The sequence below is a fragment of the Lepidothrix coronata genome, unplaced genomic scaffold (genome assembly GCF_001604755.1).
Source record: "Lepidothrix coronata isolate B3197 unplaced genomic scaffold, Lepidothrix_coronata-1.0 Scaffold46, whole genome shotgun sequence".
Lineage (NCBI taxonomy): Eukaryota > Metazoa > Chordata > Aves > Passeriformes > Pipridae > Lepidothrix > Lepidothrix coronata.
In genome coordinates, this window is record NW_016690226.1 from 3,614,887 (window position 1) to 3,640,666 (window position 25,780).

The following is a 25,780-nucleotide window of genomic DNA, read 5'->3' on the forward strand; positions in this document are numbered from 1 at the left end:
GTCTTCTGATCATCTGCAGTGTAAGAGCTGTAACTGTAAAGCCAAAATTGACAAAAGTACATGGACCATGGAAGACAGACTGCTTCACACTATGCAGTCATAAAGGCTAGCTTCATTAACAGCTGCCAATATGTACCATCTGAGAACAACTGAAAGAGTAAAAGATATCCTTAGAAGCACCACAGACTGTTAGGAATTTGTAACGGCACAGCTCAAAGCCCTCTGAGAAGAATATATATTTCTTTTACATAAGGTCATGTATTTGAATTTTTGTTTGTTTCTTTTCATTGGATAATTCTCTCACCTTTACTTCTTCTTGCTGTACCAGGTCATCAGATGATGAAGGGTCTATTTTGCTACGGTTTGCTTTCGTAGAAGGCTGAGATTTTCCTGACTTTTGTTTGTCAGACTTATCTTTTTTTCCCAAAGCTGGTGTAATGGGAGCCACTTCTGTCGGAATTATGGTCGGAATATGAACAGATGGGATGTCCAGAATTCTTGCTAAGATATCACCGTTTTCATCATCTAAGGAAGGGAAAAGCAATTTTTTTAACGCAATTAAGTTTCATAAATGTAGATGGCCACGTTTTATTTTTTAAAAAGATTTTGTAGACTAAATTTTACCTTAGAAATAATAACCTCAGTGGGGGAGTTTATTATTTCAGATAGAGAGACTGAATATATAAAACTGTTTAGAAAATCTTTCCACTGACTGACAATTTATTAGCCTAAAAGACATCTTGAAACTATTGTTTCTCACAAGTTGTCACTTGGACATCACCTCAAAAATAAAAAAATACAAGTTTAAAAATACCCTTTTACATCCAGAATACTTAGATGGAAACATTCTGAGTCTCGTATCTAGTAACTGATGGCTGTTGTTATGCTTTATCATGGGCTGATCCAGCACTGACTGACTCCAGCAACCTTGCACTACATACATCTATTTTGCTATAATTATTCAGAAAGATTCTTATGATCTAGACTTAGTAAGACTCTTGCAATTCTTAAAGGCCAAGCATTAGAACAGCCTGCTAACCACATTAACAAGAAGTAATCATGTTGCCTTTCAAAATAGTTTCTTGAAAATAAAATTAATATAAAGTTAGATTTTCAGTAAAACATTTTTGTTTCAACTAACTGACACTTTTCTGTAACCAGCCTTCATGTTCGCTTTCAGATAACACTACTTCCCAGAGTGTTAAATTTAGGAACAGAGGCTGTTACAGGCTCTTGATCTCTTAAGAAATTTCATCTACTTCTTTACTCTGGTTGCCCTGAAAAATGAGAACATGGTATCTGAGGGTAACAGTGAAAAAAAGTGGATTATCAAGACTGAAAGTGTCTTTAGAAAACTTGAGAGAGATGGTAAATTCCAGAGGCCTGTCTGACTAAGGAAGGTTTCCTTCCTTTTGCACGCACATTCAGATTTCTAGCACTTGGAATTGTGCTCTTTTAATTTTGTCGAGGCACAAAGAACAAGTGCAGAGGTTCTACAGTACCCAGAATTGAAAGCCCTGCAAGTGCTCAAGTGGCAACAGATTGACAAAGAGATGAGGGGCTTATTTCTAACTGGAATGTAAGGTGGTCTGAAGCTAAATTTTTGTAATGCTGGAGAAAACAAAGAATAATTCAGAACTTAAAGAAATTAATTTAACTAAGAAATAAAAAAGATGTAAAAAGTTGGTAAAACAGCTTGAGGCCTTTTGTCACCTTAGGTTCCCTAAGAGGAAGACAAAACACATACAAAGTAAAAAAAAGTAAGAAAAGTGAGAGTTAAAGAGGTTCCAGAAAACTATTTCAGTACTGCAGGGAAAAAGAGTAGTTTCCACCCAATTCAACCAACCAGTGGAGAGAAACTGCAGAATTCATGGTATACCATTCGGCATTAGTGATGGATGGCATGTGAGAATTATCTAAGACAGAACATTTCTGGTCAGAATTATTCTCAGCACTTACGATACAAAGACCCGGGGGAATTTGGCATAAGCAAGTGATCATAGAAAACTCCAAACAATCAAAGAATGTCAGTTATCAGTGCTCTAAAGCTCAACATGGCAAGGATTATTCTAATGTAGAATAGGATGATTATGGCAGATACGAAAAAGCCTAAACATCACACCTGACATGTAGGTGTTTAATTAGACATGTCTCTCTTTTATGTCAAAATCCAAGTTTTGCGGTCCACTACATTGTGAATGTTCTCTTGGCTCAAGTTTAAAATGTCTTTTTTTAGTAATTAATTTGTAAAATATATTTAAATAATTAAAACTGAGTGTACAGTTGAATGGTTTGCCACAGTCCACACAAAGATGCATTCAATTAAATGTTTTCATATTTTAAGAGCTGAAAACTTCTGGGATTCTTTTCTGATCAGAGAAGGGTTTCACTTTTACCCATATAATGGTTTCAGTGGCCTTTCAAATGTAATGGAAACAAAAAGCTCTTGGTAAAAGCAGACGCTATTTTCACTGCGGTTTTCTGAACCAATTGCTTCCAGTTGCTGAATGTGTTTATTGAAAGGCTGAGAGAAATCCCTCATTATGTCTGCACAACTGTAACTTAAAGTCCAACTCCTAAAGTAAAATGAAAGTTCCATAATCACCTATATAAGTTTACAAAAATATTATTTCTTGGAAAACCAAGAAGACTCCTCAGCAAATCACATTTTCTTTGGCTCAAATTAATTGGCTGATTTTGCTGGGCTACTTAATAACAATACTTGCAAGTTTCTCCCTGCACTGCTCTGTTTTCACAGCAAGCAAAAATGCATGGAAAACTCCTTCCATTTTGAAAATTGAATCACAGAATATTCTTGACAATGTAAGCTCGAGCCTTGCTGAAAATTCCCTACCATGTAGTAACAGCCGCTCAGAAAGGCAGAATTGCATACAACAAATTATTTCGTTAAGGAGTGCATGAGGAAAAAAAAGAAAAAAAATCCCGCTATGGTTCTCAAATATCATCTTCTATTTGCTTACTTTACCTGCTGTCTTCCCTGTAGGTCCATAATAGCTTAGGGACAGCTGGATTCCATTTTCCAAGGTGGCTGAAAAAGATCCAAACTTGCTCACAGCTTTCTTTTGATTTTTTATTTTTCCTTTAATTAAAAAAAAATAATATTAAAGATAGCAATGCACACCAGAACCACCTGACCTGCAAACCAATGGCTGATGTGAACAGTGGAACCTCAATGTGGATGACTAACCTGTAAAACAGACTAATTAGGACGGGGAAAACTATCATTCCATTCATAGGGTAGTATATAATAGTAATTTTTGTACAACACATCTGTGGGTTTTTTAATCTAGGAATAGCATTCTAATTAGCTAGGTGCATGAAAACAGTTTAAAAGCAACAACTAGTGAAAACTCATACTGAACATAAACAGTGAAAGAACCTAAAGTTATGGATCCTTGTTTCTTGGCTGACAAGAATGCTAAACTGTTAATTTCTATCACATGTGGCCTATGAACTAATAAAAGTGATTGTCTCTCACATATTGTCACAGGAACAGGACCTGGACTTCAACGATCCACGTGGATCCCTTCAAACTCAGGATATTCTGATTCTATGACTGTACTTTGAGGATAAAGTAAAAGAAAGGACAAGAGTTGAGAAATTAGATCCAAAGACGTATCTGGCATTTGTAAAAGTGGATCAGGAGACAAGCTCACTTAGAGGTGCAGACCACAATGTCATGTGATGAGTATGTTATTCATGAAAACCACATAAACTATGCAAGAACATCTCCCAGACACTGGATCCTACCTTGCCTCTAGTTCAACTCCTATTGCCTTAAAGAAATGTTCTGTTGGTAAGAAGAAAACCTTGGGATTTCCCATATGGGGAACAGCTTCTTAAAACTGTGAGGAGCAGCAGAGAATACTACAAAAGAAGGTTAGGGTAGGCACCTAACACCTAGCCATCTCCCAATCCCATCAACATGGCAAACATCCTGAGACCTTGTCTGCTCCTATTTGTTGTCTGTCATTGCAATGCTCATTGGTGAACACCACCTGCAGATGCAGTTTTGGCATTTTGACTGCTTTGAAAGCTTCCGTTGTACTATCCAGACACTGCCAAGTATCAGACTGCACTGATTCTTCTCTTCCTCACTGCCTTCCTATAAGGTGCTCCTGTTTACACATGAGGAAAGCCTCTCACTCATGACAAGTGAATACAACTTGCCTCAGTTACTTGCAGAGTGGTGATCACCGATACCCTTTGTCAGACCCCAGAATGATATAGGTCAGCTTTCAGAAGGGCAGACAAAAAGCACCTCATCTGTGGAATGGATGCAAATTTTCTATTCGGACAACCTACAGTTACATTGCTGGTGGCAGCTGAAGCCAAGGGGAGGAGCAAGAGCAGGATGCTTTCTGACACTGATGAAGATTAGAAGAGGTAATATGCCTACCAAAAGTTATACTTTTCTAATACTCTTCAGTTGGGTGACAGCAATTCCATAATGCTTTTGGCAAACATAGACACAAATTGTTACAGACTGGCTTCCTTCTTGGAAATGCTCTCACCTGGGTTCAGAAAGGATTTGGATTCAATGCTTTCTGAGTGTTAGCAATATGTCAACCAACAGCGGAAGCTAGTGAACAGCAGAAAGATCTGTTTTCACAGCAAGGTCTTGAGGAGGCTCTAATGTCATGGTCATCTGACCCACAAAAGGAAGTCCTGTTCAAAAGGGAACCTTTTTAAGGCAGACATTTACTTTGGTCACAATGAACAGGATTCAGTTTGCCTTCCCAGGCCTAAGATCTGAATGAGTCCTCCACTAAAGAAGAAAATTATTTTCTTAAAGAATGGTGACTCTTCATTGATTTCCTTGCTTTGGAAAAGAAACTGGTTTGCACAGTTGCTTAACCTTCACTGTGCTTCTATATCTTGCTAAAGTCTCTCTATACAGTACTTAAGTCAGTCAACTGGATTTTTATGGAACGCTGATTTTTCTTACTTTCTGCCATTTTCTGTTAGTTGATAATTTTTGTATCAAATTACTAAATATGTCAAACTAGTAATTTTTTATATCAGTGATGTCAATTCACTGACCTGATCTAATTTTCTCTTCTTCATTAATTTCTTGCACTTCATCTTCTTCCAAGTTTTTCTTGGGATCTGTGATATGAATGAAGAAATTGTGGTTGTCTTTTATCACTTTCACCTTTACCGAAGTTAGACCTGTAAAGCAATGGAATACTATTATTGGTCCCATCAGGCCTCAGAACTTACCTGCACCCAAATAAACCCTGTACCTGCAACTTTAAAGAACACCAAAAAAGAAAATTTCTCAGAACTGGACCGAATCACTTAGTAGAAGACCAAGATGACAAAAATTAAGGTTTTCTCAGTTTAGACTAAATATTACAAAAATCCTGACAATTAGATCTTAGAGGCTTCAGAAGAATCTGTTTTTTAGATTTATTGCATTTGACTAGAAAAATAATTGGAACATTCCTGAATTATCATGCCTTGGTTGCCATTGAACAGATAAATATGAACTGATTTTTCTCCATTTCTACTTTTCTGGAATTTTATCTATCAACTGCTAACCTACTACAGGAAAATACAAAGATTAACAGTGATAGACGTTAATATGGAATTTCTTTAACTGAATTTCTACTACTGAGACATGAAAAAGCATTTATGGATTAAGAAACTATGCCATCAGTTAGCACTGAGTCAAAGCAAACCATGAAGAATTAAAGAATCACCTTTTACAAACTCTATCTTTTCTACTTGAATCTGTCCTCCATCGGATGGGAAGAGATATTGAGTGGTTCCTGATATTTGAATTACATCCTCCCCTGTATTGTAGCCATGAAACTGGAAAAACAAGTTTTAGATTATCTATAAATGAGAAAAGAAAGGCAGAACCCATGAAAGAGGTAAATGCAGGACAGATCATCAGGATCACACTTTTCTGCTCAACATTTTTTGCTTAGATGTTTAACTAATGTAATAACAACTTTAGCAAATACCTAGCATGCTATTCTCATATCCCAAAAATTTCTCAGTTATTAATGGAAGTAATTTGTTACACATGAGAGCAGAATCTGATCCTTCAGTATCATGGAGCCATCACGAAAACAGAAGAGTAGCAAGTAGACGGGTGGATTAACAGTGTGTGAGAGAAAGAATAATTCCAGTCAAGCACAAAGAGATAAAGTACAATGGCATGGGATCACATGAAGGGCAGGTAATGATTCAGCTTTCTACCCTCTAGATTTTGAAATTCAGACACTGTAAATCTAATTAGATTGCTATGCCTTCCAAAATGCCACAAGTCAGCAAAAATTATGTGAGTGTACTCAAATAAGTTCAGATGGCAATGTCATCTGAGTTCAAAGTCTGTGCTTAAGCAAATTTAAGACTAAAATATATCAATCTATGCAAGTTTTGGATGCAAGACTTAGACTATGCAAATATGAGGTGGTGCAAACTGCCTTAAAACTGTTTGGACAAAACTACTCATGAGTTCCCTCTGCTAGTGTAACAGAAGATTAGCTTGTATTATGGCACTTTAAGAATATGAATTTTGAAAGATGAAATAGAAGAAACAGTGAACTCCTTTTACTTAATCTCCAATGTGGACAGTCAAAATTTCAAGTAGGCCTAGCAGTCCCCTAATATAAGAGATAGGACAAGTCCTTATGCTCCCCTTTTCTATTCCCACAAACCCCACATTTGTAGGCAAGACTGATCCTACAAACATATTTTCCATGGGCACAAAACCACAATCAACTTATGTTTGTATTCATGTCATATACATAAAAAAAAGTAAATAATCTTAAACATCAAAAACAATGACGTGAAACAAAACACAGATAGGCTTAATTCGCCCTGAACTTGAATTTCACAATAGATAATAGCTTTGCTGTAATATTGACTGTCTATACAAATAGTTAGCACTTTTCTAATGTGGTGCAATAATACAAGTCCTTACCTTATAAACTTTCTCAGAACATGGTTCTGGAATGCTGTGATCCTCCTGAAGTTCAGAGGCTTCTGTTGGCTCATTTTTAGACTTCTCTTCGGAATCTTTACACTCTCCATCTATTATCTCCTGTCCTTTCTTTTTACTTCCCAAATTTTCTGTCTTTCCTTTTGTTTCTTCCTCTCGTAAGCGGTCCTGCTCCTTCTTCCAAGCCTACATTCAATGTTAGCAATTAAGAAGAACTGTGGTTCTCTCTGATATGTGCATGCTGGAAAGAGTACAAGCAAACAACCTCAAAGGAAACAATGTTCTAAGTCACTCTAAGACATGTTTTCCAAACGTGTCTAAAGTTTTACAATATTATGCACCATATTTTGCACAAAATCACTGACTCATTCAACCGACAAGAGCAGTCATTGTTGACTACAGGAGATGAATCACATGATTATTTGTATCTTACACAATTAGCCATAAAAGGATGACTTTGTTGTACACTTGTCCACAATGTTTATCACCAAATCACAATGCATCACTGGTATTAGTTTATTCCCAAAATGCAACTGTGAGATAAAACGATTTTATTCTTTTACAGAAAGAAGAATGAGGTATGCATGCCAAAATTATCAACTTGTATTAGGAAGACATCTGAGATTTTCTGGACTATTTTGGGCTTTGTAGCACTTTATAGTCTAAGCATACCAAAGCACAAGCATTTCTGTGGAAGAAATGGCAAGCATTCAGAGTTACAAGTTAGGGATTAGCCTAATTTGAGCGAGGCCAGTTCAAGTTGAGTAGCCAGGAATTGGTTAATGCCATTTCATATCTACATTCCAGTACTTTAAGTGGACAACATTATACACTGTAAAAAAGATGAGACATGCTATATCTATGAGGAGTCAAAAAAAAGAGGGACTACAACATCAATAAATCTAGATTTGTGCAGATTAATGGATAATGCCAGTGCTAAACCTTAAAAAAAATGTGTGCTTAACTCCTACATCAACCAGAAACTTACTGTGTAAACCTGGGCAAGTCAATTAATCTGTAGTGCATGGTCATGAACTACATCTATAACATGGGATTCTCTGTTATAAGGGAATTCTGAGGTACTGTATTTACATTCCCTAATTTCAAAGAGCTGTAGACAGTGAAAGCGGGAGTGGGGTACACACATACTTTCACGAATCTGGATTTATCTTTTCATATCTTTCCAATCTGAAAACTTGAAGAATAGTAGGATATTATTCATAACTCGTATTTCCAGTATTGCAATTATGAATTGCTTTTGGAATGTCTAGTCTAACTCCAAGCAGTCTTCCCTTAAGAAAATAACATAACTCACAATGAATAAGGAATAAATTAAAGAAAATAACATATACAAAAAATAGCCAAAAGCAGAAAAACTAAGAGAACTCAGTCAACCCTAGGTAAGAACAAAGGCTTACCTTCATAAGAAAGCAGTGCTTTTTAGTCCATTTCAGAAACATATATTTTTGCCTCACCTTTAAAGAATCTTCTCTGATAATGGGACTTTCTCCATTGTTGGATTGAGATTCTCTTATGCTCTCAGGTCCTGATGTTTTGCCTTTGAGAAATGAAAGGGAAAATAAGTGAGGTTATAAATATATGAAAATGCAATAATTTTTAAAAATAGGAAAATAAAAATAAAAGATGTGCAAATAAATAAAAAATGCAGATTTTGAAATACTAAAAGTACACAAGTTAAATAAAGAAAATGTTAAATACTTTTAGAAGTAAAACAGAAAGTCTGTTTAGGTAAGAAGAAACTTACCTGACAACTAATATTACTTGATTGTCATAACTGAGGACCAAATATGCTAAACAGTATATTAACATATTTAAAGACTGACTCTCTGCTTCTTGCTGTTGAAGGCTTTGCTCTCGTAACAAGTTTGCATGTTTATTTTTTAACTGAGCCAGAACAAGTTCAATACCAGAGTCATAGATATTATGACCTTTTAAGACAAAAAAGTGAATAAATGCTGTCTGACCCTTCAAACTTTCACTAAAGAAAAAACATATCCCTTGTTTACTATTATGGCTTTATAGCATCTATTACTTATGAAAAGGGTATCTTCTACGAGTGTAGTTTTATAGTATGCTTGGATATTCAATATTTACCTTCTAGAAAAGATAAAGTCCCCTATCAGAAACTTACTTTGTATTATAAAGTAGAAATTGCAGTGTGGGTTACAGCAGTGTCAGTGAAACTGAAAACACCCAAAGACACTGTTGCCCATTGCATGTTCCAGCTAGAGGTGATTCTTTTCTTTCAGCAAGTGAGCTACTCTACGAATTATATCTGTCATGAGGCACCATATGGGCAAGATTCAATCTAGCTCCTGTGACAGCTAGATACCTACAAATTATGATATAGAAGTCATAACTGCCCTTTTAGTTTCCAAACTATAATCAGAAGTGTTAATTGGGTTGAGGAGTAACGTTTCTATTTTTGTAAATGCTAACTGCTAGTACTGGAAGGTTTCAAAGTGCATTCTCAAAAAAGGTAAACAAAGCAAAGGTGAAACATCAATAAATAACTGTTAATATAATTTAGATACACAAATGAACAAATTTGACAAAAGTTCTTTTTTCTTAATAGGGGTTTTCAGATTTTGCTGTCTACTGAACAGTTACTGTATGAACTGCTTACAATTCTCACTACCCAAAATGTTGCCTGTAATTCAAGTTTGCTCTGCTGGTCTAGTCAATTCCAGTTTTAGCTCTTAGCCCACAGCTTCTGACTTCCAGCTTTTATCCTGCCCTTTAAAAAAGAATTTTCCTGAACCATGTTGCCAGCTTTAACTACTGCTCATCTCTTCATGTGTTCAGTGATCTCAACAAAGATTCATATTTGTATGTAATCTTTAAAGTAATTTCATTAGATAAGCACAACTATTGTAAATGTAAATTGATACTAGAGGTGTCAGTTTTCAGAACAGAGAATGATGCAGAACATACAAATACATGCATTTAATTAATTCCAAAACATATTTATGCCTTTATAGATGTCAAAACAAGGTCATCCTAGGGAAAAAAAAAATATACGCAGTTCTGCTCTGAATAGATTTGGGCCTCAGCACTTAAAGTGAAAAATTAATTTTCTAGAATAAAAAGATACCCACTTTTGGCTTTCTTAGTAAAGCCAGTTTTTTTGACAGCACATGCAGACAGTTCAAAAGGGCCTTCTACCATGGCTTTTTCCAAATTAAAAGACTCTGTTTCCTTACCCATCTTCTCTTCTTGGTATTTAGCTTCTTCCTCTCTCACCCAGTCCTCAATTGAGTTAGCCACCAGCTCGAGATAATTCCTAAAAAGCAGAATATCCCTCTATTTAACATAATACAGTTTTCGCTAATATGATTTCAGGTCAAACAAGACCACTTGGCTTCTCAGTTTCTTATACAAGAGAGAAGGCTCTCTCTGAGAGAAGGCTGGTGTTTGACAGGGTTTCTCTGTTTTTACAGGAACTGGTACTTTTGCACCTGGCCGGTATTTGCTTAATATCTGTTATATTTGGAATTTTGGTTATCCTTTCTGCAAAGAGATATTAGAAAATTGTCTTCCAAAGAATACCTGCTCCTAAAGAAAAATCCAGGAAATCACAAAACATAAAGACAGTCAGTTTCAGAAAGGTTCAGACTCATTCTCCTCACTGTTTTGCCACCAGAATAATTTATTTTCTTAGTTGCTCTTGATTAATATTATCTTTTAGAATACACTTCATTTGTTTGTTCAGAAATTGAGGTGTTATTGTACTTAATTCCTAGCTCTTCTTTATGGTGTGACAAGACAGGTGTTTGGAAATTGTCATCCAAATCCAGATTAGAGAATCGGTGCACCATGACCTGGCATAAATTAAGAATATTCACAATTAACAATTAAGTTGAAGTGAGAACTGAATGATCCAGAGTTTGCAGTTGGTATCTGCAGTTACATTGTCTCATTTTCCAAAGGTGTCTGAAATCACTGCTAAATTAGTTCACTGTGAAAAACTGTTTTCAAGGTAGGAGGAAGCCTGGAAGTCTTATATGCAGTTGCCACTCAACCCCTCATTTGGAGGGTTACCATAATTCTTGAAAGTAAAATTCTTCATATGTGCAAAATTAAAATGGGGATTTTGAAGAATGTATCACATTCAGTTGTTGTGTCTTCGTGATACTTTGCATTTATAAATCTGAGATTATTCAATTGTATTCAAAAGCTCTATATGGAGTACAGGTTTTGGTTATGAATATGCAGGCAACACAATCAACTTGTGACCTCATGACCATTTCAAAGTTCTTGTTACATCATTACATTGTATGTACAAGAGAATTAATACGTAGGTCATGTACACAGACTGGAGATGTATACAGTTCATGTACAGCTTCAAGATACACAAGTCTCTCCCAGCTTCTGCAGTGTAGATGGAGCCTGCTTTGGGAAACTTGCATGGAGAAACTGTTGATCATATATATCATACTCAGTTGGGACAAGGTTACTCTGCTTGTATCTGAAGAAAAATGTACAAGCCATAAAAACCCATGGTGTTGAAAACAAAAGGCAAAACTAGTCTGGAACATAGAGTTGCCAGTACTGGAATAACTGGAAGATGAATATATGTTATAAATAAAAAGAGATTATTCGCGTGGAAAATATTTTAGGGCAATGAAACAGTCATTCAAAGTCTAAAATACACATTCTATTAATATGTATTCTGATGCCCCTACTGCCAATGTCTGACTCAGAACCATTTCTCAGAAAGGATTATTCTTTTCCAGTAACTTGCATAATGTGTTTACTATGAAAGAGTAAATAAATGCCATTAACTCTGCGCAAAAATTAGTTTTGATAATGCCTGAATTCACTTGGCTTTCTGACAGAGTGGCCACTTATCCTAACCAGAGTTAAAATGTTTTATATACACACATCACTGCAGGTGCACGTGTCCATGCCTTTGCATTCCCTTAGTCAGTAGCATCCATTGAATTTCATATGCAGCTTCCTGCTGCCTACCCTTTAAAAGGTATAATTTCTGAATTTTTGGATGTTCTACATGAACCACAGGACCTGATATCCATAAAGAAGGAAGGTAACTGGGGTCTCCAGGAGCAAAAGCTGCTGCAACGTGAGAAATTTAATTTCCACCTTGTATGAGAATTTCCTGTAACAGAACTCACTGTAATCAAAATGAAATTATTGTGTGATTCTGTAACCAACTGATTAGCAGGTAACAGAAGTATATTCCAGATAGCAACTATGAAACGACCCTACAAAGTTGGTCTGTGGTCTATAAGACGTCACAATAAAGAAGCAACAAGTAAACACAGATAGAGAACTCCTATCAGAGAGATTGTCAAGCACAGCATCTGTTATGCATTTGTAACTCTCCTGTGGTAACATTGTGACTCTTAAATAAATTAGAATGATAGTAATTTTAATAAATTAAAAACCAATAAATTGATAGTAAACTCACCAGGAGTCAGTTATTTCATACAAAGGTAAAAGCCAGTAACCACTTAATTAATGAGTGAGATTTGTGCCAGTTTCTGGCAACTCAGCAGGATCTGGAAGCTAATTGCAGGGAACAGCTTAAAGCACTCCAGGTATTTAAAGACTGTCTTCCACAGAAGTGTTATGTTGCCTGGAAACATACACTAGCAATTATTTATGATACTTTGTCTGGAAATCTAAAATTACCTTTAGCAAAAGGCTGAATAAGTCCTGAAAACGTACCGGTTATTTTGCAGAGAATTGGCAGGTATTGATGCCACGTAACAGAACTGAAAGAGGGCCTACAGCTCCTCAAAGATTCTAAGTAGCTCACACAGCAGTGATGTTGAATACTTCTATGAAACAAGAGCAAAGCCAAACCTTCTTGCAGCTTTCATGTCAGTTTCTTTAGGAACTCCTTGCTGCTTTGAAACAGAACCTGATGAATTGTCACTGGACAAAGACATTTCTGCCCCAGGTAGAAACAATCTTTAATGTCTAAGCCTTGTTTCCAGTGGATGTGGAAGAGTAAGAAGAAGGAAACATACAGCTACTGTATTATAATGCATCTACCAGAGAACATGCTTCATCCCTTCTTTGGGTGCAAAATTAGCAACTTTTTTTTTTGCATGTATCAAGAGCTCCTTGCATTTCTTAGTTGGCCTTGAACTATTTCAACGTCCTGTCAAAGGGGACCAGCCTATCTGCTCTACAACCCTGCAAATGAACAGTTTTTGTTTCAGGGAGAAATGCTTCCAGGGGAAGTCTGGTACATCCCTACCTGCTTCTACAGACAACACACCAACAATATGCTGTTGGGATGAGGAATTATTCAGTGTATGCAAACACCAAGTGACATGTTCGATGTACTAGGGTATGTGACCTGGTCTCTGGTGTTTGTTCCAAAAGTCTATGGGTCTCCTATGGGTCTCATGTCATGTGTGTCAGCCCTGTCCAGACAACTCAAATATACCAGGCAGCTAAACTGGCACCAGCTGTTTATATTTAAGAAACTTGAATTAGGCATTTTAAAGTCCAGTGCCACACAAATTAGAGTAAGAATAGCTGCCAGAATAAAAAGCTCTGGGCTTCAACAGACTTATGTGAAACAGACTTTAAGATAACTTGACTCTCTGCTTGGGTCTATCTGAATGCAATACCCAGCTTCACTTGAACACACCGTCTTTCACTTATCTTTTGGGTATAGTGTTACATAAATGCAAAAAAACTGACCAGACATTTAGTGGATCTGCCCAACAAACACAAAACAGCCAGCATTTTCTCCAAGGAACTTTGATTTCTGCTGGTAAATCTCTTTTGGCTCTGGTCGCAATCACTGCTAATCACAACAGCCCCTTTTCATGGCAAATAATTTAAGCCAGGAAAGCTGAGATGGACTCACATAGAGCTCCTTGACTGAGAGCAAAGATACAAAATACAATACAAAATATGTCTTCAGGAAGGCCTGAAGACATTTTGCCTATTTAGCATTCAATCCTGTTCAAATACATAGGTCCCAACAAAAGTTTCCATTAAAAAATTCCCACATTCTGATAAATTAGGCACTGCACTTAGAAAGGGATGCCTGCAAACAAATAGGGGGTAGGTGTTTTCTACTGGATAATTTGCTTGAAATTCTATTTGATAAATCTAATTAATCCATAGAGCACCAGAGTGACATAGTTAAAGATAGCTCAGCTGTCTCTCTATGGCATTTAACTTCTTTACATATCAGTACATGGACACTTTTTCTATTTTCAGTCAATTATTTCGAATAGCAGTTGGATCTACACCATCATTTATACCACTTCTTCAATGCAAAAATATATTCCAAAACAAATAGGTCCACTGACAAAAGCTCTAATAGTGGACACACTAACCATTTGCACGCCTATAACTGGTGCGCAGACAGTGACAAGGAATTAAGAAGAATGTGGTATTCTGTGAAAAAAAAAGTTCTAATATCAATAAAGGACTTCTAGTTTTCCCCCAAAATTTTCCCACTTACAATCACTGAGTTTATGTATACATAGTTGAAAAACCTAGTAAGTGTATACCTAGAATTTTCTTTTTAACATCCCTTACCTGAAGTATAATTTTCTTGATGTGGTATCCCAAACATGACTTTGTGTGTATGTGTGCATTATTTATATTTTTGTAGTATGTGATAAGGAGCAACCTACTGCATTGTTCTTACTCAGAAAAGCTCAAGAGAATTCTTTTAACACAGCACTGTTTTCAAGCTGCATGACTTGCTTTCTCATAAATGTGTTACATAGCAATGTCTTAATTTCAAAACTTTGCCCCAGGCATACCCATGGAGGCTTTTATTGAAAACGACTGTGAATGAGACATGAAATATAAAATCAATTACCTGAATCCAACATTAGAGTGCAATGCAATATCCCAAGTCTCTTGGCACAGACGATATTGATTCATAGGATTGTGAAAAACCATTAACAAAGAGTTATCTTGGTTATGATAAAAGGTATCAATACATCTATATTCTTGGGATGCTGTATGAAGAACCTGAAAAGGAAAGAAATAAAGGTATACCCTCCCCGCAGACAGTAGTATATGTACAAAGGCTACACAACACAGCTTTTAGCAAAAGGTGCTATAGAACTTCACTCTCCTACAAGGTGTACTCAAAGCATTTGGATTCCAGCAACCTGAATTGTTCAGGTAGGTGGAAATTGAAACTCCATTCCTATTTATGTTGAGATGAGACAGTCTCTATGCTCCACCTTCTGAGACTGACCATGAATAAAAAAGTTCAACTACATAAAAACCAAATAAATTAAAATATTGAATAAATACTTAAGCAAGTTTAAATAATAAAATATTTAAATAAATAGTAAATAAAAGCAGAACTATCATATACCAGGTAAAAAGAAAACAAGTTTATTTTTTTTGTTATCTCAGTTGAGTCGACTTGGTATTCAATTTGCTATAACTATGACCTACACATCTCTGAGATTTACTGTCTTCTACATTATTCCACTCTGTTCTGTAGTGGGCCCATAATTTTCAATATTTACATTGTCTGCAGGCTGAAACTGTGACTTTATAGTCATAGCTAGAAGAAAGCCTTCTTTTAAGTAAACTATTATTTTTCAAAACTATGCAGCTGAAGATTCTAAAAGGATCTGTTCCATGATCTTTCCAGGCACAGAAGGGAGGCTGACAAGTCAGTAGTTCCCAGGGTCCTCCTTTCTACCCTTTTTAAAGATGGGTACAATGTTAAACCTTTTTCCAGTCACCTGAGACTTTCTGACAGTTCAGGTAGCATTAGCTATTTATGTTGCATAATTTCTTAGGCACTGAAATGTATGACCAGTGTTTGCAATTGTGACACTAAAGTGGTGCTCAAAACTCCAAGCAGAATTTCCTTCACCCACGTACAGCATGTGTCAGGGTCAAACAAGAATTACAGTATAGGAAGCTCAAGGCATTACAAGGAACTAATAATCCACTCTTCCCAAGAGAATGCCTACCAACTTAAGCCAACTACACTTGAACTCATCTTTCACATTTGTCATTCTGCATTTCTGCAAGGTAAGCTTTAGTTTTTAGCTAGCAGGACTTCTATAAATGACGCTTTTAGCCCTGAAAGGGTGAAGTAACGTAACAACAAAATTTTCTGTTTGCCCAGAAAACATATACTGCAGAGGTATTTGCACAGTATGTTTTCACATACACTAATGAGCCCCATAACTGCCAGAGAGGATCACCCCTAAGGGCAAGGTCATTTTATCTCCATCATGTTTAGCTAAGAGACTTGCAATGAAATAGGACAGCTCTAGTTCGGCCAAATCAGGAAATAAAAACCCATTACAGACTAAATTTCACATAAAGAACTAAAAAGCAGCTAAAGAACAATGGGTTTTGGTAAAAATGAAAAAGAGATAAAACTAAATCAATTATCAAGCAAGAAAATACCCTGAACTCTGCCACGACTTCTTTGTATAGGTGACTGTATGTATAAGATTGTCAGTTCACAGATACCTGAAGAAGAACATGTGGTTGAAAATGCTCCTCAAAATTCCAGTCCGTCAAGCAACGCTGCTGTATCTTTTTTATTTCTTCTAAGTAATTTTCCAGACTCACCTCAAAATACACCAAACCAAATTAATGTATATCAACATTTCAGTGTCAGTTGTATTAAATTAACTCTAATCTTGTTGGCTTAATAGACAGTATCACATGTTGCATCACAGTTAACCGCATAATGCTGCATATGTGCAGACCCGTATGGCACTATTTAATAAAAAATACAATTACTCCCAAGGGTTTTTAGTCTTGGATTTTTTTATGGCAAACATAATCTAAATACTTTTATTATTAGCTTATATGTTTCTGAGTTCTGTAAGCAATTATAAGTATTTAAACATGTCCTGTGATGTCATTTTAAAATTGCTATGTTTATGCAGGGATATATGGCAGACAGGTGATTCTGAAGACGCCAAACTACACAGTTTACTAGTCTGACACAGTTTGACATTTTCTTTTAAATTTTCATGTTTGTATTTGACCCCTGGTATTCAGTGAGGCCAGCACAGAATTATTATTAGCGGCTTCACTGATACCCATCACCTTGGAATTCCAAGAAAGTGCTTTCACAGTGCTTAAAAGTTATGGCACTATTTCCCAGACATCAGAACATTAACATTTGCATTCAGCATTGCAAAGAAATCCCCAGTAACATGTCCTGGCATTGAACAGTATGTTCTGTTGCCTCATGTAAAGCCTAGTTGACTCTATTCCTCACACTTGCCATATCAGAAACAGGAAGATCTAATTCGTTGTCCAAAAGAGGATCAGCCAGACCATCTCTTCCATCTTTGCCATTTATTTCCGTATGCCCTGGAAATTGAAAGCAGAATTTTAAGAATTGTTCCAGAAATTTCAGCCCCAAACACTACGGTCAGGGTAATGCAATTCCTTTAGCCTTCCTGATGAAATGGACATAAAGTTAAAACTTCCTTTTATGACACTAGTCCTATAAATACATGATCAGCTCTGCTACCCTTCTTTCCTAAAAGAGAACGTTAAAATCCAGGGACAAGGAGTGCCAGATAGCACTGGCAAAGAAAAAGAAAAAAAAGAAAAAGAACACTTTATAAAACCCACTCAAATAATCCTCTTTATCTAACCTATGCTGGCCTTGCATAGTCAAAACCATTAAAAACATTCTCAGAAGTATCCTCCTGATTCATACACAAAGAACCGTTTTTCTGAGTACTTTAAGAAGCAGTCCTTTGCACAGATGACATTAAAATAGAAGGTAAAATCAATTGTTTTAATATGTTCACATATTTTTGAAAAATATAAATTTTCAATTAATTTAGTGAGTGGAGTTTCATAAGCTACTGACTGAATATTAGTTCTCCTGATGATCTGACCAGTCATTCCATTGTTACAATGAGCATCTGATAAGAACAGGATCACATGGGGACTTTAACTTCTATATTCTCTTAATTTTTTAAAAATAATTTCCTTTTAACAGAATTCTTTATGTCCTGAGTTAGGGAAGAGAAAATTCACATGTACAAGAAAATTACTCTTTCTGGGAGAAAATACACCATGAAGCACTTGTTTGTAAGTGCCTTATAACCAGCTCAGTTTCCAGACATATATCTTTAGGCTCTGCTTCTCTTGGAAGTTACATCTCTTTACTGACTGCCTTTAGAATATGGAAGAGACTTGAAAGCAAATGTTTTATCTTCCTGGTATTTGCTTTTGTGCTGCAGAAGTGCTGAAATGTTGTTATGCTTGTAACTGCTATATTTACTATTGTGACTACTATAAAAGTAAAATAAACCAACACCCCAAAATGTTCCCAAAATTTAAAAGAGAGGCAGATACGCAGGATTCATTTTTGTCTGCTCCAACCTTCTAGGGAAAAGATCCCATCTAAGCTGGTTGTTTACACATCTCTATTAGGAAAGGATGGACAACATCACAAAGTGCTGCATCCGGCTCTAGGGTCCTGAGCACAGGGAAGACATGGATCTGTTGAAACTGGTCCAGAGGCGGACCAATGAAGGTGATTACAGAAATGGAGAACCTCTCCTGTGAAGGCAGGCTTAGAAAGTTCAACCTGGAGAAGAGAAGGCTCCGGGGAGACCTTATCGTGGCCTTGAGAGACCTTCTGGTAGGGCCTGTAGTAATAGGATAAGGAGTAATGGTTTTAAGGAAGGATAGATTCATAAGGAAGAATTTTTTTACAATGAGGATGGTGAAACCCTGGGAAAGGTTACCCAGAAAGGTGGTAGATGCTCCATTCCTGGAAACTCTGAAGGTCAGATTGGACTCTGTGCAACCTGATCTAGTAGAAAATGTCCCTGCTCATTGCACGGGGGTTGGAATAGATAACCTTTAGAGGTCCCTTCCAACCTAAATGATTATTCTACAATCTATGATTCTATAATCATGTACCTAAAGGTATAGTTGCTTAAATTTCTACTTTTCTTGCATCACCCCAAAAATAATCACTTGCTTTTAATGTTGCTTCTTGGTCAACACTTCTCCTTTAACCAGGCCAACAACTTTTCATTATGTTAGAAACTGCAGGAGAAAATGTAGAACTTCAGAAAATTCACCCTGTATTGTCTACAATTGTTAATGTTGTAGTACAAAATAGCTTTTGTCCTTATTCTAGTATTCCTACATAGTTACTCAACGTACAGACCATACAATACTTGAAAATTTTGTGATTTGTACGAGGAAGAAAAATCACATCCCTGCAATAGCAAATGATATGGTAAAACAAATAGTGGATTCAAATCCTTCAGAAGTAATGTAAACAGAGAGCTTTTTACCGGAGCCTCTTGGAGATTTTCCATTAAGCTTCTTTTCCATAAGGAAGAGTTGCCTCAGCTGTCTTGCAAACATGTCTGGATTATCCCAAGGGATACAACACACTTCAGAATTCCCTCCAACCATAGATCCAGAGCTCTCCAGGAAACCAGAGTCACTCAGCCAGGTCAGCTTCAGGCTTTCAAAAGTAAATACTCTAAAGGCTCTTTCTACTTCAGCCCAACTCAGAAGTTCTGAAAAAGAATTACAATCATTAACTGAAAACGTCCTTACAGCTCAGCAAAAGATAAATAGAAGACTATTTAAGTGTATTGTTCTTGGCAACTTTGCAAAAGACAACACCAATTTCCTTAATGGTATTGGATCAACTTATGTGGGCTACATTTTACACTGCATTCAAAGTTGAATGCTTCCAAATTGCAAAATGATATGCCTAAATATTAATCCATCTTAAATGAAGTGGTTCCTACATTTGAATACCTTCTGGCTCATTAAGTTTATATAAATGATGTTGATTTTAAAATACTGAGTAGACATTATCAAACCAGTTAACAGCTAGTTATTTTCAGTTCATGAAACTTTTTTATTCTCTGTAGCTTCTCAGACAAGTATCAAACGTTTTTTTCTCTTCAGACAAAATTTTACACATAATTTACACAGAAGTATGCCAGGTGCAAAGGCAATAATAAATCCTATGTATGGTTGTATGCATCAGTGTCTATATATAACAGTGATAATCAAGCAAAGGACTGATTTTTAAGACAGGTAGTACAATGCCCAAATCAAATATAGAGTGTCTTCAGTTTAAAATGTTTTCACTTCAGGGTAGTTAAGCACCCAAGCATGTCATACATCTCAAAAATGTTGGATATCACATCGTCCGTTCAAATCAATCACCTTCTTGACACAAGCGAAGGCACTGCTAGCTAAGTTACCAGTTGGGAGAGTCTGGCACCACAGTATAGTCCAGTAAAGACCATCAAATTTAAAACTCAGCTGGAATGCTACAGCAATACTGAATACCTTATATACCTTACTGTCCAAAATGAACATACCAACAACTAGAAACAACATAGCGAGTGTAAATTAATCCAACACACGGGACCTCGGGATGAAATAGCTGGGAAAGTACCTTCAAATCCTGTGCCTTACATGATGATATAAATATAACCATGGGGATTTGAATGTTTATACTTCTTAGTAGCCTAGAGAGGACTTTTGATACTACCTAAGGGTATTTATGTAGGCTTTGGGATTGTTTCCCAGTGTACTTTATGGCAGAAAGCACTCCAAGAAAAGGTAACTGCAGAAGTGATTATGGTTGAAGAAGTGCATGTATTCTTGGTTTGATACAGGTACTATTATAAAGTAGTTTTATTATTAATACCAATACTTATACAGAATACATTCTGAAAGCCATTTATTGTTCAATAAAAATTGCCTCCCTAAGATATATGTGCTCCTCCTCCAAAAGGGTGTGGGTAAATAAATATACAATTTACATCAGCATCTCTCAAAATGCATTACATATCCTAGGATCAAATTTGTGATTTTTACAGTTTTTTCTTCCTTAGAATTAGTAATTGTTTGTATGTTTGTGAATACAAATAAATAAAGGAGTTTTAACATACTTCCAGCTCTTACTCACGCAGTATTTAATACACATATAGTCTTTCCCATTAACCATGAAATTGAGGTCTGAAATGAGGGTTAACTTGTGTATAGTAGGCTATAAGTATTTATAAGCAAGAATGTGAAAATGGGAAATTCTGCAAAGGCTTTTTGGCAGCTGAAAAAACTTGTCCCAAAATTCTTGCTATTTAATAGGATCATCAACCAGAAAAAAGAAAAATGGCAGTTATATCAATGAAAATAATTTTACCACTGGTACAATAATGCATGAGCTCATGAACTCTGGCCAAGTGTTTAGTGTTATTTTTAGTTGAAGGAAGGGTGAAATGGGTAAGTTCTGTAAGAGGCAGTTTATTCATCATTTCACGCTCAATATTTTCCGGATTTAAGTTCTCCTGGGCCTGGAACAAAAATGAAAGTACCATAGTTAAAGTAAACGTTCTCTATTTCTAAAAATTATGTTTGAATAAAGAAGTCTTCTTATAGCAGAAGATACTAGCATCTGCCTAACTCAGTTGGACGTAAAATTAAATTTGAGCATGTGCTCATAGTGTGGTTTTGAATCATGGTGTCAGATATTTAGGCAGAAAAAAAATTTAACACATAAGAGAATGACTGACAGGATAATAACAGACATTTGTTAGAAGTTATTTACCTGTGCTAGCTAGACTCAAAAATACAGAAATATGTACTGGTCTAGTCAGAGTTGTAGCAGGTTCCTTCCATATACCTTTCAGGTGGTCTGTGCTACTTTTCATAGTAATACAATCTGTAAACTCATTGATCAGTCTGTGATGGGGGGCATTTATCTTTTCAGACTTTCTGGTATCTTTCAGTTTCACCATTTTTAGTATTACACACTTATAGTACTTTTTCTTGGACTGCATATTCCAAATCCTTTTCCTCTATCTATTCCTCAAACAATGTGCTATATCCTGAATTTCTTCTTCAGCAAGTACATGAAATGCATCAAGTATATGCCTGCTAAAAGCATCTCTTTCAGAGATTACTCAGTCCTCCCTTCTGCTTGAATACATCCACTGTGTCAAACTTGACTTGTTTCTGAATATTGTCTAATCAATTGTTGTTAAACATTCCATAGACAATTTGTAGTTCATGAAGCCAGGCAGACACATCTTAGCTGTGAAATCTAGAACTGTACTATCACTTGTATTGCCTTCAGAGACTTTTCAAAGTTTAATAGTACAACTACACCTTGGCTTTGGAAAAAATTGATAAATTCACTGGATTTTTGGTTCAGAAAGTCTGGGAACTGTTACTTTGCAATAATCCCAAACCTTGCAGTCTCTGAACCTTTCTGCCTTTGTTAAAATTTGGCAATATCTTGGTTATACACTATGCTCCAACTATTCAACCACCCTGAATATACTTCTTGTGTTCATTAACTCCATACATTTTCTTATGCTTCTCTACATTTTATTATTCAATCTACTCTAACTGCTAAATCACCATGATCAAGTTAGAAACTAATTTTCCATAGTTTCATCAGTATTTGACTACAGTAAATCAGAGTTCTATAATATCTCCGATCTTTGCCAAAGGCTAAACATTCTTATTAATAATGCAGATAGATCACTGAAATCAATATGTTTGTTCTCTACATTTGTAAGGTGTCCTCTGTCATTAACTCATTGCTTCTTAAGTAAACTAAACACGTTGGTGTGTCCATCTCAGTAGAAAAAAATCTAGGCTATGCTGTTCTGTTTTGTAAAATGTTCCATCCCTTCTAGTGCATTGAGCACTCATTGCCTGTGGACCTGGGAAATGTTTCTATATGATAGGTAGAAAAATACCTTCAGGAAGTGCAACCGCTGAGCGAGGGTATCATGGTAGTTAAATAAGAGAGGGTACTGGGGGGTAACAGTCTTTTCTTCACTGCACTTAGAAGAAAAGTAGTCATATAGATTCTGTTAGAAAAAAGAAAGAGTTATTACATCCCAATAATGAGATTATTTGTCATTTTAGGAGATAAACAAAAGACAACACAAACCTTTTTTTCACTCAAAGAAAGTGAAAGAGAAGGAAGAACAGAGACTATATGATCGGCAATGGCATGACGAAACCCATTTGCTGGAGGTTCTTGTACCACCAGACTAGGTGGTGTAAGGTCTTCTTCACTCGCAATAACCTGGCAAACATAATACATGTTAACTTTCATTGCAGTATTGACTGCTGCTTACCTTTATTAGAACTAGCAAGCAGATCCTGCTATAAGCTAAGCACAGGTCCATAAATTTTGTCAAGAAAGAAAACCAAAATTTTTTTCTACAAGTAGCAAAAATACAATTTCCCAAGTTAGTTCCTGCCCAAAACAAAGATTATGGAAAACAGAATTAAGAGTTTTCTCTTATTAATTTTTGGAAGGATGAGAAGAAAAATATTCCAACTTGAAATGTTAAGAATTCTGAATTAACACAGGTAATTAAAAATTGATTGTCTATTAGGTGTTGGACTTGACTTAGAGTATTCTTGCCTGAGTCTATTTACAGACTAAGTTACAAATAGTAAAAAACTCCAAAATTGTTCAGAAATTTTACTCCTAAAAGAAGGAGAATTTCCAAATCATATTGTAGGTCTCTTCTAAATTATAGACTGTGCTTGAACTTAACAGAAGTCAGATCTGTCTAGCACTAAAATTGACATATGTCACTTCTATGTTAGGCTTGCCCTAAGACATTTGAATCAAGTAAAACAGCAGAAGTTCAATATCGATAACATTGTCGCAGGACATAAAAACTTGTTATTGATCTAGATAAGAAATTACACCTTTTGCCTTATTTAATTGTATTTGTAGTCTTCAAAAATTAATTATGGACTAACACTGTATATGCAGAGTAAGTGCACAACATGAAAGAAAATCAGACAGCACTTTGGAGTTTTGATTCCTTCATATTGAACCTCCTTGCTCAGTGCTTCCACACACAGTCTCGTATTTCAGGTTGAAACAGAGGGATTTATTGATCTTTGACCAATTCATTAGATGAGGTCTAGGCCACAGAAATTAAACAGAGAACATTCCCACCTGTTCCAACATGCAGCTCAGCATTAAGGGTACAGAAAAGTATTCCTCAGGAATCTGACTCAGCAAGTCATTGTAAAACCTCATGTCCATGGAATGAGACAAAAAAGAAGTTTCTTCAGCTGCTGTAATAAGAGATAAAAGATTAAGATCTATTTATTCAGAAATGTCAACTTATATTCCAAGTTAGTTCTGCAAGTTTGCAGATGACACAAAATTGGGAGGAGCTGTTAACTCCCTCAAAGGCAGGGAGGCCCTGCAGAGAGACCTTGATAGACTACAGGGCTGGGCAATCATGAACAATATTTAACAAGTTTAAAAGGTTTAACAAGGGAAAGTGCCAGATTCTGCACCTGGGATGGGGTAACCCTGCACATACATCCAAACCGGGGAACAAGATGCTGAAAAAGCACCATTGCAGAAAGGGACCTGGGGGTCCTGGTCGACAGCAAGTTGAAGATGAGTCAGCAGTGCCCTGGCAGCCAGGAGGGTCAACTGTGTCCTGGGGTGGGGCATGAGGCAAAGCATCATCTGGTCGAGGGAGGGGATTGTCCCACTCTTCTCTGCACTGGTGCAGCCTCACCTCGAGTCCTGTGTGCAGTTTTGGGTCATCATGGCCAGGCTTCGCGAACGAAGATTTGGGGAGGGCTCTACCCACGTTTGTTGCAAGCGCATTGGCGGCTAAAAAGGCCAATATGAGACAGGCATGTCCGGTTGCAAAAGGCACAGCAGAAAGACTCCTTAGATGGTATATTCTGCAAGGCACGATTCTTTCTGCGTTGTCTTTTCTCCTCAAGAGATTAAGCTTTTAGAGAGCATCCAAAGGAGGGCAATGAAGGTGATGAATGGCCTTGAGGGAAACCGTATGAGGAGCGGCTGAGGGCACTTGGTCTGTTCAGCCTGGAGAAGAGGCGACTGAAGGGAGACCTCATTGCAGTTACAACTTCCTCATGAGGGGAAGAGGAGAAGCAGGCACTGATCTCTGCTCTGTGGTGACCAGTGACAGGACCTGAGTGAATGGCCTGAAGTTGTGTCAGGGGAGGTTTAGGTTGGATATTAGGAAAAGGTTCTTCACCCAGAGGGTGGTTGGGCACAGGAACAGGCTCCCAAGGGAAGTGGTCACAACACCAAGCCTGACAAGAGTTCAAGAAGTGTTTTGACAACGCTTTCAGGCACGTGGTGTGACTCTTGGGGCTGTCCTGTGCAGGGCCGGGGGTTTGACTCGAAGATCCTTTTGGGTCCCTTCCAACTCAGAATATTCCATGTTTCTATGAAACTTCAGACAATTTTTATTAAAAAGAGACTAACAATGTTCATTAATGTAGATAATTTAAATTTGACTGTGATCAGAAACATAGAAAAGGGGATTTTCTAAAATACTTGGTTACCATCACTGCAGTTTTCAGACTTACACAATGTATTCACTAAGAACCGATTCGCATAACATCTTCAGCTTACTGCACAAATAATTTCAAGGATTTGTGTTGTCAGCTGAATGAATGGTTCAACAAAGTGAACAACTACACGAGTGCTTTAATCCTTTAAACATACCCTGTGACAAAATTTCTGTTGGTAGAACTTCTTCTGCTTTCCCTTTTTTCTTTGGAGGTGTCATGTGTGATGCTGGTTCAACCTAAGCGAACAAAAATATAGACACAAAAAAAAAATCAGAAACAATACAACAAGTAAGGATTGCACAAATAGGTGGGAAAATTAATTTCATTCAGATTTGGTTGCTCATGCTCGACTAGATGCTAAACTTTTAAATGGAACAAGACAGTAAGAATGTAGTTTTATGAATGTTTTAAATCAGTAGTACTGTTACAGATGGAGTAAGTCCA

At 36.6% G+C, this 25,780-nt stretch overlaps 1 protein-coding gene across 7 annotated transcripts in view; it reads right to left on the reverse strand.

The window, feature by feature from the left end:
• SPAG17 (sperm associated antigen 17) overlaps positions 1-25,780 on the reverse strand; it is a 98,065-nt gene that overhangs the window by 35,073 nt on the left and 37,212 nt on the right. For 5 of the 7 annotated variants that reach the window (XM_017814734.1, XM_017814735.1, XM_017814737.1 and 2 more), the window contains 16 exons: positions 25,491-25,572; positions 23,943-24,064; positions 22,911-23,048; positions 22,714-22,827; positions 21,150-21,300; positions 19,270-19,500; positions 17,223-17,311; positions 16,454-16,555; positions 14,820-14,974; positions 10,201-10,280; positions 8,452-8,534; positions 6,959-7,162; positions 5,727-5,838; positions 5,065-5,193; positions 2,987-3,100; positions 305-525 (listed from right to left, as the gene is read on the reverse strand). In XM_017814734.1, coding sequence (XP_017670223.1) covers positions 305-525; positions 2,987-3,100; positions 5,065-5,193; positions 5,727-5,838; positions 6,959-7,162; positions 8,452-8,534; positions 10,201-10,280; positions 14,820-14,974; positions 16,454-16,555; positions 17,223-17,311; positions 19,270-19,500; positions 21,150-21,300; positions 22,714-22,827; positions 22,911-23,048; positions 23,943-24,064; positions 25,491-25,572 — 2,127 coding nt within the window. The remainder of the gene's footprint in view (positions 1-304; positions 526-2,986; positions 3,101-5,064; positions 5,194-5,726; positions 5,839-6,958; positions 7,163-8,451; positions 8,535-10,200; positions 10,281-14,819; positions 14,975-16,453; positions 16,556-17,222; positions 17,312-19,269; positions 19,501-21,149; positions 21,301-22,713; positions 22,828-22,910; positions 23,049-23,942; positions 24,065-25,490; positions 25,573-25,780) is intronic. The other 2 variants (XM_017814736.1, XM_017814732.1) reach the window with 1 other exon arrangement.